Consider the following 12420-nt stretch of genomic DNA (forward strand, 5'->3'; position numbering starts at 1 on the left):
ATTACTACATGGGAGTTAATGATGCCCTATTACGCAAATCGGAGGTCACTAAAATGAACGTTGAATCGGTGTGTAACTTTGCCAAAACAATGTCGGACTCCGTAGTTTTCTCTGGTCCCCTGCCAAATCTGACCAGTGACGACATGTAAAGTCGCATGTTGTCTTTCAACCGCTGGCTGTCTAGGTGGTGTCCAGCAAACGATGTGGGCTACATAGATAATTGGAAACGTTTTGGGGGAAAACCTAGGCTGATTAGGAGAGATGGCATCCATCCTACTTTAGATGGTGCAGCTTTCTTATCAAGAAATATGGCTGGTTTTATCAGACAATCAAAAGTATGACAATCCAGAGTTATGGTAAATGGTCTGCACTTATATAGCACTGCTTCTTATTCACCCATTCAGACTCACAATCACACACACACAGTCATACACCGGTGGGGGTGCTGCTATGCAGCTGGCCAACACTCACTGGGAGCAGTGTCTTCAGTGTCTTGCTCAAGGACACTTCAACATGTGACTGGAGGAGGTGGGGATTGAACCAACAACTGTGAGATTGGTGGACAACCGCTCTAGGATGCAGAGATGCAGTCCTACATGCCTCTCTGCACTGTCCTTACAACCGTCACCCCCCACAACTCGCACATACCTGTAGAGACTGTGTCTGTTCCCCGACCAACTAAATTACATAAACTAAAAACGACAACAAGAGGAGTTAATCATGATAATCTAATAAAAGTCCAGACTACTTCTCGTACAGAACAAAACTATTACATGTGGATTATTAAATATCAGATCTTCTTCTAAATCTCTATTAGTAAATGACTTAATAAGCGATTATCAATTCGTTTTATTTTGTCTTGGTTGTAGGAAGAATGTATGAGTCTAAATGAGTCAACCCCGCCAAGTCATGTTAATTATCATGTTCCTAGAAGCACAGGCCGAGTTGGAGGAGTTGCAGCAATCTTCCATTGTAGCTTACCAATAAACCATAGACCTAAACATAGTTATAACTCATTTGAGAGCTTTACTCTAAGCCTTTCACACTCAAACTGGAAAACTCAAAAACCACTATTATATGTTATCGTGTACCGTCCTCCAGTCCCTTATTCAGAGTTTTTGATTGAATTACTCCTGCGCAAGTTGATTATCTTGTTGACAATTCTGCAGACTCACTGCATACAATACTTGATAGTGTTGCCCCCCTGAACAAGAAGGCAGTAAACCAGAAGAGGCGATCTCCATGGTATAGTTAGCAAACTCGCAAATTAAAACAGGCAACACGAAAGTTAGAAAGGAAGTGTTATGAAGCCATAGTTCTGTTGAGCCTAGTTTTCCCTTAACTCTGAGCAGCAATGACTTCATGACTTTTTTTATTAATAAAATTGTAGCTATTAGAGAAATAATTTACCCGATCCTCCCCAAAAATATTACAGATAGATCTTCATGTACAACATTGCTAGAATCATCAACAAGGCCCCAATCCCTCTTAGACTGCTTTTTACCCATAGATCTCTCTGAGCTAACTTGATTATTACCTCATCTAAACCAGCAACCTGTCTGGTAGACCCTATTCCAACTAGTCAGCTCAAGGAAGCTTTACCCTTAATAGGTATGTTCGTATTAAATATCGTCAATCTATCTGTAGAAACAGGCTATGTACCACAGGCCTATAAGGTAGCTGTAATAAACCAATACTTAAATACTACAGACCAATATCTAATCTCCCTTTTATTTCGAAAATGCTTGAAAAAGTAGTCGCAAAACAATTATATGACCACCTTTACAGGAATAATTTGTATGAAGACTTTCAGTCAGGATTTAGAGTTCATCATACTACAGAAACAGCACTGGTAAAAGTCACCAACAATCTTCTCTTGGCCTCAGATAATGGACTCATCTCTATACTTGTTCTGTTAGATCTTAGTGCTGCATTTGAAACCATTGATCATAACATTTTACAGAGACTGGAACATGAAATTGGGATTAAAAGAACTGCACTAGGTTGGTTTAAATCTTATCTATCTGATAGATTTCAATTTGTTCATGTTAATGATGAATTCTCCATGCACACAAAGGTTAGCTATGGAGTTCAACAAGGCTCTGTGTTAGGACCAATACTTTTTAATTTACATATGTCTCCTGTAGGCAACATTATTAGAAAACACTCCATAAATTTCCACTGCTATGCTAAAGATACCCAGCTATATCTATCTATGGAACCAGATGAAAAAAATCAGTTAATAAAGCTTCAAGCCCACAAGACATAAAGGCCTCGATGTCCCGCAATTTTTTTACTTTAAACTCAGAAGTCATAGTATTTGGGCCCAAAAATCTCAGTAATATATTGTCCAACCACATCGTGGTTGCATCAACCACCACAGTAACTCCCTAAAGAACCTGCAATTAATCCAAAATGCTGCAGCAAGAGTGCTGACTGGAATTAACAAGAGAGATCATATTTCACCTTCACTAGCTCCTCTCCATTGGCTTCCCATTAAATCTAGAATAGAATTTAAAACTCTGCTTCTTACATATAAAGCTCTGAAGAGTCATGCTCCATCATATATAGAAGACCTCATAGCACCATATCATCCCAGTAGACCACTTCGTTTTCAAAATGCAGGCCTACTTGTGGTTCCCAGATTTTCCAAAATTAGAATGAGCCTTTAGCTATCAAGCTCCTCTCCTGTGGAACCAGCTCCCAGTTCTGATTCGGGAAGCCAACACCCTCTCTACTTTTAAGTCTAGGCTCAAAACCTTCTTCTTTCATAAAGCTTATACTTAGTAACAGTTATGCTGCTATAGGCTTAGACTGCTGGGGGACCACCCCACTAATGCACTGTGCTCCTTTCCTCCTCTTGACCCTCTCTCCTCTCCTCTCATCCCACAATTGTCACCACTGTATGAAATTAACTCTGTGTGTTTTCTCCCACAGTTGTCTGTCTCCTTCTCTGTCTCCCTCTTTGTCCCTCTCTGCAGGTGTCCCTGGCTTTGACACTGTGTTTTCCAGTGTGCAGCTACTGGTCCTACCCACCTGCCCCATGTTTTGTTGTTGCTTTTCTTGCTGTTTTTTTTTCTCACTCCACTTTCCACTCACCGCAACTGGTCAAGGCAGATGGCAGTCCAATCTGAGCCTAGTTCTGCTGGAGGTTTCTTTGGTTAAAGGGAGTTTTTCCTCTCCCCTGCTGCCTTGGGATTGCACAAGGGGGAGTTGTTGGGTTCTCTCTATACATCTTTATAGTCTTTATTCTGTAAAGTGCCTTGAGATGACTTTGTTGTGAATTGGTCCTACATAAATAAAGTTGATTTGAATTAAATAGATGTAGTTGTAGTGTAGTAATAATATAGCCAAACATGAAAAAAAAAAAATTTGAGTGAACTTTTCAGGTTTGGGAAATGATTTGACAGGTCAGTCCTTGACCGTAGAAAGATAACCACAAATGCTGAACTGCTGATACATTTTCAAATATGTGTATTAGAGTGAAGGTTACTGCTGTAATAAAAAAAGAATGTGTTTATTAAAAAATGCCCCAAAGGCCAAATAACTAAATGAAAAAAAAGAAATTGAGAGTCCAGATCCAATCTGAGAGTGTAATCTGTTTGCTTCGCATATCTCCATTATCCTGAAGGAAATACTTGTTCATTTCTTTATGGATATGGACAATTAAAAAGAAATGAAATCGGCTTGTAGCTGTGTGTAGAGGGGATTGCAATAAGATGCCATGGCATGAATAATAACACTAAGGCTGGAAGTTTATTTTTAGACCTAAAATGTTCCCACAATTTAACGAGTTGTACCGCATTGCATCAAAACCAACAAGGCTACACTTACTGTTGCAGTAAATGTGTTTGATTTGTGTGTGTGTGTGTGTATGTGCACATGGAAGGTAATTGGTAACACATTAAAACAAAATAAATAAATCAGTTTTGCTTAACCTAGCAATGTAATAAAAAAGTAGACTCTAATTCGCATGTGGCAAGAAGACAGCAATGAGGAAAGGGGTCTGACTCATTAAGTGTGGATATGAGCTAGCCCTAGTCAATCTACAAGATTTATAATGAGACTCCCAGTTCACTGCTATTCTCAAGTCTCTTGTCAAGTCAGTAACGAGATCAAAACATGTTCATCATACAGATGCTTCAGATACACTACTTAAATAAAAACAATATTCATCTAGCACAGGCATGCATTAAGATGTGCAAAATGTGCACACTAAATATAAAGAGGACAAGTTCTGTAATGTGAACAAGCTACTGGTGTTGCCTGAAGCATACTAAATGTTACAGAATATTTGGGTCAAAGTTTGTAAGCACTACATTTATTATTAAAAATGAAACAAATTTAAATGTGTAAATAAATAGATGTGTTGGGTAATGGCTCTATTGTTACCTATGAAAATCTTATTAAACCATGATGTTACTTCACTTGAATTAAGCATTTAAAAATTTCCAGAATCAGTCTCATGCTCTGCTTTTGGAATGGTGCAGTGATCAGTAAAAGCAGAAATTGGTCGAGTCTGTCTGTGGTGTTTTGATGTGCCAATTGAAAGGCGCATTTTCCACAGGTAGGAGAGAAACAAAAAGTCTCCATTTGAGACAATATCCAAAACCCCACCCTATTTATCATATATCATAGGACATGCACAGCTTGTCAGTTAATTTAAGTGCCTGAATTCTAAGTATGTAAATGGACCTTAACAATTCCACAATGCAATGCACCAAATTTTGTAAAGCTGACATTGATGATGATTAAGAAGTGTTCTCATTTTTTTCGTCACCCATCTGCCAAGTTAATGATTTTTATTAACCAGAGCATAATAATTTGTTGAAGCAAACATGTAGCAATATTAGAATCATAGTATAGAAATTAAAAAAAAATGTATAAAACCAACTCATAGTAAAAAATAGTAAGTCCTGTATTTAATTAGAAAAACTAAAATCAGTCTGCATTTATGTGTAATCCAGTGTAATTGTAGACATGTGGCTATGAGGACATACATATTGTTCTTTATACAGGACTTACCCTCAGCTGCTCTTGTCCACCGCTCATTAGTTGGCCTGAAATCTATAAGAGAGGAAACAATTAGCTGTTGACTCTGAAGTGATCACAATCTTTAAAAGCCTTCTTCAGCAGCCATTAGTACAGGTACATGGGTGTATTGAACTATTTGGCACCATCCTAATGAAGAGTAAGAGCTAAGGGTAAACTGATCTGCAAAAGAGTATTGCAATTCAACAATTAAAAAACTTTAAGTTCATTACGGGGAACTCTTTACAATCTTGACAGGAAATAATGATTAATAAATTTAAAGCTTCACCTTACAAAATATATAGAATCTTAATATTCTCTTTATTAGTCTGTATCAGATGGTAAATGTTCTGCACTTATATAGCGCATTTCTACCTATGGGTACTCAAAATGCATTACACTGCTTCTTATTCACCCATTCACCCACACAAACACTCACACACCAATGGGGCACTGCTATGCAACTGGCCAATGCTCACCAGGAGCAACTAAGTTGGGGTTCAGTGTCTTCTTCGACACGTGACCAGAGGAGCCGGGGATTGAACCAACAACTCCGTGATTGCTCTACTATACCTTCCTGCGCCACAGTAGCTCCTCACTCAATCTGTATTTCAAACACTGGTTGTCAATTCATATAGTCAGTGTCTGATGACACTATATGAGTGTAATTCTATGGCCCTACCAAGAACCCTGCAAGGGTGGAGGGTTGAGCCATCTTTGAAGCGCCTTGGCTATTAAGCTTTTCAGAAGTTAGGTTTTTCGTTTTTTAAATTAGATTTAATTTGTTCCTATGTCTGTTGTTTTTTCATCTTGTGTCTGTATGTGTACCCGCAGTTCTCCTCCCTGCCAGCTGAGGCTTCCCAACAATCAGCTCCACCCCAGTCTGTCTCCGGTCCCTCTTGGGTTTGCTTTCCTCAGCTGGCACTGGTCACCACACCTATTTCACATGATCTATTTATTCTTGTAGGACTGCCATCCCTACTGTTTGTTGCTAGTTTGTCTCCCCATTTATGCTGTTATCCCTATTCTTGTTAGTTTTCCTGACCACCAGCTTTAGAATTGTCCTAGTGCGTTAGTTTGTCTTGAGGTTGGTTTTTTAATTAGTTAGTTATTTGAGTAAGTTAGTCTCGGGTTTCAGTTAGTTTTGTTTTCTAAATTGTTTGTTATTCCTCTTAGCTTCAGTAGTGAGTGTTTTTTGATTTCTAAATTATTTATTATTCCTCCTGCCTTTGGCAGTGAGCGTTTTCTGTTTGTTTTATTTCCTTTGCCTGCCTGCTGTAAGAACAATTTATATTCTAATTAATAAATCTTTTTCTGCACTTCCTGTCTCGTGTTGGCTCTTGCACTTGAATCCTCGTGTGTGTTGGAATCTTACACTGCCAGTTACCTGGCGCCACAGAATTGACCCCCATGCGACATTAAATAGGTTTGCCAGTCATGTTATCCCAACTAAAGCAGAGCCTTTAGTGTCTTGGCGCAAATCTCATCCATAGGTGGTGCCTTGTCACCAAGGAACTTGATTACCTTGCTTACACTTAGGTTTGGATAAGGCAGGCTGGTTCTCTCAAGCATTTTCCCAATGTTTCAACATTGTTGCCTATGTAGGTCCCATAACAGTGTTATACAAGTGCTCTAAACTTTCATTACCTATATTCAAGCACAATTATTGGTCTAAGTGGTACAAGAGGTTCAAGAGCAATGTTTTGAGCACCATGAATAGAAACTTTTCTTTTAGATGGAAATATTGGGTGGAAAGACAATTATGCTATCAACAGTTGCCATTTCACTGACACTACACTGTAAAATGTCTTTAGTCTCACTCCAACATCTTATCTCGTGCTTTCCCTTGAGGCTGCAAAACAAATGGTGATGCTGCATAGATCAAAGATCAACAGCTTTCAGCTTGTCCCTTCAGGGCAATGAGGCATGAGGTTTTATACTAGATGCCCTTCCTGTGGCAACCCTCCTATTTTGTCCAGGCTTGGGACCGGCACCAGGGTTGCCCTTGATGGCTGGGTGGGGCCAAACCTGGTGGGGTGAAATTCAAACATGCAGCCTGCTCCATCCCAACCCCATGTTATACCACTGAGCCACCAGGTCTCCTGGTAATGTTGCTTAGATCAGTACCTTATCACATCTACTAACCATCTTCATCTTCACATTTAGACAACCACCTTCACGTCCAGGCATAACTGCTTTTTCTCTTGCTTTCTGTTTCATTCCCCTAATCTGCTTTTGCCTGTTAGGGGTTTGTTGTGATTTTCATCACTTCAGTATTGATTTAGAAGAAAAAGTATAACCCTTTAAGGATTACAGTATCAGGGAGAGATAATGGCTGGGAAAGGGGTGGTAGACGATAGTTCTGATCATTTGCCAAGGTTTTGTGTGCGTTTTCCTTAGAGAAACATGATTCTACCTTCCAATTAGGAAAGAGCTTAATTCAGGAGTAATAAGAGATTTTAGTAACATGAAGTTTAATTCATTTGATAAAACTGAAGATTTATTTAGCTCTGCCCATCTATTCTATGGTGTAGATCATATATATCAGCTATGTTGCCATGGAGCACAGTAGCATTAGTGTAATGATGCTATACTTCCCATTAGTGCAATCACTGCTCCATGTAGCAAAGCACCACTTTAAAGAGACCATTTTTTTTGTCTTACACGTTGTTTCTCTTCTCATCTTGAAAATTCATGCTGTTCATGCAGATCTGGGTTTTGCCTTCTTTTTATAAAAAAAAAAATATTGCAGGGAGGGAGAATGCTATGCAGTTAATTAATGAACCTGTGTTGTACACCACTCTAAAGCCTGTTGGGAATAAAAGCTTGGAGGAAGGGATGAAAGAGAGAGGGAGTGGAAAGCAAGAAGGAGTAAGAAGATGCTGAATAAGCAAGAATGCTTGTAGTCCCTATTGGGAGGCTGTACCTCAACCACTGCAGTCACCTCAAAACCTACTGTGAGAGAGGCCTAAAGACAAAGAGAGAAAGAAAGAGAGACAGAGAGGTGTGGGGACAACAATATTCACTAAAGCTTTGCTAGTGGCTCCTAGAGGCTACAGTGTTCATTGCACTTCACAAGAACTGCATGAAACAAATAGATTTGAGATTGTCCCACATTTAGAGTCCTATAATATCCATCAATAATCACTTATCCTGTTCAGGGTTGCAGGAGGATTCCTATCCAAGCTGTCTTTGGGCAAGAGACATGGATACATCCAGGGCAAACACAGAGAGATATACATAAACAGACAACCTATCGTAGTTACATTTACGCAATTTAGAGTCACCAGTTAACCTAAGATTCATGTCTTTAGACTACCCACAGGACTTGGGAGAATGGGTCAGCTAATATCTCGTTTCTCAAACAAGTTTTTCCATTTTTCCAAAGTTAAAGCAACAATTTTGTTTAGTTTGGCACACAGCTAGTTTGGGTAGGATTAGGTAAAGGAGTGTGATTTGGTCTGAAATTAACAACACTGACTGTCAATTTGTTAATGGAACTGAAGAGATGTGTCCTTTGTTTTTTGTCACCTATCGATCAATCCTGACTTTACCAGATATGGGCTATAAGCTTGCATCACATGATAGGAGTCTATCTAAGTCATTATCATAACATATGCACGGGAAGGTTTGATTTAGGCATAAAAATTAAAGGGTTAGGTTTAGGAGAAGAATGTGGTTTGTGGTAAAATACAGGAACAACATCAACAACTGATAGTAACAACATAAACTGTTGTCCTATGTTTTGTTACCCATTCATCCACCCAGTACACCTCCCTACAATGTCGACTTCAAAACACAACAGTAAATATCATTCTATCACTTTCAGTGTTTTGACCTCCGGAAGTTGCCAATTTCCCACACTTCTTGCTCATATTAGCATTTTCAGTGGGTAGTAGGAGACCTACCACAAACACACACAAATAAAGAGTAATAAATACAATAAGCAATAATAATGACTGATAAAGTTTGTATTGCCTAGGTTACTATGCCCACTAGATGTTGCCATAGGGTCAACTGTGGTGTAGGAGATAGAGCGATCCTCCACCAATCCAATTTGTTGTTTCAATCCTGACTCCTCTGGTCACATGTCAAAGTGTCCTTGAGCAAGACACTGAACCCCAACTTAGTTGCTCCTGGTGAGTGTTGGCCAGCTGCATAGCAGCTCCCCCATCGTGTGTGTTATTGTTGTTGTGTGAATGGGTGAATGAGAAGCAGCGTAAAATGCTTTGAGTATCAATAGGTAGAAAAGCGCTATATTAGTGCAGATCATTTATCAGACATGTCATTATGGATGATGTCCAACTATTGGCCTACTGGTAGGTTATTGTGAGATTACAGTTCAGCACCCCACCTATACTACTTTTTAACTGTTCATGTAGAAGTTAGCATTTTGTGGTTATTTCTGCCTACTGTTAAATTAATAGTGAGGAAAGTTTCTATGCATTACACTAAGAAGGCCTTGCCCTCATTAGCTCCACTCACATAGCAGCTGTATTCTCCTTTTCTCTCTGCCTTCCACTCTTGGCCAGAGGAAAGAAAACGAGAGCATACTTAATAGTGACAGGCAGAGCGGCCAAATACCAATAGAGAATACATCAGCTTGGCAATTATTGGATTATCTCACGCTGATATCATTACCGCCAAGCATTCACTTCAATCATTGATTGCATTTTTCAATTTACTTCACCATTAATGCCAGTGGCCTGACTGAACAATCTTCTGATGAGTCCACGGCCCAGTCGATAAGTCCCACCCCTCAGATGCTTGTCAAAGGGTGTGTGTGTGTGACAGAATGTTTTTTTGTACAAAGTGTGTTTTATAGAACATTCTGAAGTTCCTCATTCCCCCTAATACATTAGGGATTACCAATGATGCAAGGCAGAAAGAACAGCGTGTGCTGACTAATTTTGAAAAATGGGACCTTAAAGGAAAATCGTGATTCTTGGCATTGATATTATATGAAACAAGTCAGTCTAAACTGGGTTAACAGGGCTGAGCTATGTGGTGGACTTGTTAGAGACCAAAAGTCAGAGAATGGTTCCTTAAGGTTTAATTATTCAAATCTCAGTATTTATTAAACATTTTATGTGATGATCTGTAGATATAAACACTACAAACTGGTACGTAGGATTTAAAACAAAGGTAGTCTTCACTATCAAGTCACTACTCATGGATGAAAAAGTTCAGAAGACAGAGACCACATCTTATTCAAAAACATTTTAAATAAAAGATTAAAATGTAAGTTTATTTAAGGTCAGGTATGAATCCTTATCTAAAGAAAGTGTCACACTGTTGCTGCTTTACGGTTTATTTAGCTTGACAATAAGTCAACACCTTAACCTGTCTACACAGTGCACCTTACAGGTCTGCTTAATGTACTGTTTGGGTTTTATTAGAACACTGACATATTATTCAGAGTGAATGAATAGGGGAGGAGAAAGTGTGGTTATTGCAGAAACATGGATAAAGTAAAGTAAAGAAAAAAATAGATTGGATTTGTAAAAAATCATAATCTCAATCCAACTCTAGAATAAGTGACAGATGTTTTAGAATTGGGACAAATGACTATGTTCATTAAGAGACTTTTTATGTAAGTAAGGTTTCTGGACACACAACTGTCGGATCATATCAGTCAAAGTCACTAATTTGTAATGTTTATGAACAAATAAGCTCTACATCAGCTCTGGCACCAGCAGCAGACAACCAGTGCAGTCAGGCTGCAGCAGGACAGAGATCTAAAAAATGTCCCCTGAGTAATACAGGACAGGTGTAAAATATAAAGAAACCAGCTATAGTTATGTTGTGTAACTAGAATGAAATATATCACACATACAATAGACTAAATTGACATAATATATATCTTTGATATTATTATTTTGTAATACTAACTTACTGGTACTATAGTGGTTGTACTGGTAAATGAGGTATTAAATCAGACCTGCCAGTACACAAGTTCATGTTCTGGTTGTGTTGGACTATTGTGTTAAGGGATTTTATTTACAGAGTTACTCTACTATCAAGCACTCAAGGCAACACACACATTACAATAAACCTTAATAACTTTACCAACTTTAGGATAATTCTAAGAGCTTTTTTCCTATGGCGCACAGTCCTGGACATATGCACAACTGCACCGATGCTGAAAAACAATCCCAGGGGAAACGCTACATGCTGTACGTTGGATGACTGCAGTGAAAATGGGAAAAACTTCACTCAAGTGTGTCAGTGCATGATTTAGAGTGTGACTGTGCAGACCTGTTGAAAGGTTGTGTTTTAAAATAAACATGGACATAAAATCATTGCTCATCTAAAATCATCAGTCTGCACCTCTGTCAGCTGGTACCAAGTCCCCCTATGGATTTTTTATACCAGCTTCACATCTCATAAAACCAAGAGCTCATGCCTGTTCAGCAAGGCTAAAGGTTTCTGTCTTGAACTAAAAACTTTTATATGAATTACTTGTCTTGTTTTCTGAGACACAAAGAAAATGTCTTCATGTTAATCTCTGTCATTTTTGTTTGTCATCTGCAAGGTAGCCACAGGCATGCAAGTCTCTCTGATGACATGTCTCAGGAAGAATCCATCTCAACTGACAGGTTTGCCAGTATGGTGAGCACAAATGAGAAACCCGAGCTGAATGAACTTCCCAAGTCAGTAAGCCCCATCCTAATGCATGTTACAGTCTAAGACACTGGGATAGAGAGGGTTGTGCTGACAAAAACAAGACTTGTTTGTTTGCATCCTACCAGTGTTTCTATTACATGGATTGGAACTCACAACTCAAATTCTGCAGCTTTACACCTGCACTGCACAAACATTACTAGACATTCAGCTTAGGCAGTGATTGTAAACATACAGCAGAATATATCAATTTAACAGCAGTGACCAAAGTTGCTGTTTTGTAGAAAAGATGTGCTCAGAATGCAGTATTGTGACTTGGTTCTTTATCCTGGCTCATTTACAAATCTTAAAACATAGAAATATGGATGTGTTTTGGTTGTGAACATGAAGCTCTTTACCCACCCTCTCAATGAGCAAAGCTGTCAGATGCTTTTCTTTTTATTTCCCTAATGTATTACAGGGCACTGTTACAGAAATGTGCAATATCCTCATCATTGCTCTGTGCCTCACACTGCACAGAAGTGCAGCTCAAATCCAAAAGCATCACTGTGTGCCTACAGAATGCTTATCAGCAATAAATATGTATCGTAAAAATATTTTGTATTTTTGTAAGTATGTTTCACTCTCTTCTTTCTGTTGATTAAACTTATACTTTGTATCTTAGACCTGTTGTAGATGAATTATCAGTTATCAGCCCATAGTTATGATTTGGTAGGTCACCTACTACCTACTGGCAAAGTTAATATCAGAGAGATGTGGGAAATT

The 12420-nt window shown here is 38.7% G+C and overlaps 1 protein-coding gene across 18 annotated transcripts in view; it reads right to left on the minus strand.

Moving 5' to 3' along the window:
- Window positions 1–12420, minus strand: part of rbfox1 (RNA binding fox-1 homolog 1) — a 334608-nt gene that overhangs the window by 180150 nt on the left and 142038 nt on the right. For 15 of the 18 annotated variants that reach the window (XR_010911868.1, XR_010911867.1, XM_067488475.1 and 12 more), the window contains one exon: window positions 5026–5067. The exons of the other annotated variants lie outside the window; for them this stretch is intronic. Coding sequence is in view for 13 of the 15 variants with exons in the window: in XM_067488492.1 (XP_067344593.1) it covers window positions 5026–5067 (42 nt within the window). In the remaining 2 variants the exon portion in view is untranslated. The remainder of the gene's footprint in view (window positions 1–5025; window positions 5068–12420) is intronic. 18 annotated transcript variants of the gene reach the window in all.

This window comes from Channa argus, chromosome 20 (genome assembly GCF_033026475.1).
Source record: "Channa argus isolate prfri chromosome 20, Channa argus male v1.0, whole genome shotgun sequence".
NCBI classification, from domain to species: domain Eukaryota; kingdom Metazoa; phylum Chordata; class Actinopteri; order Anabantiformes; family Channidae; genus Channa; species Channa argus.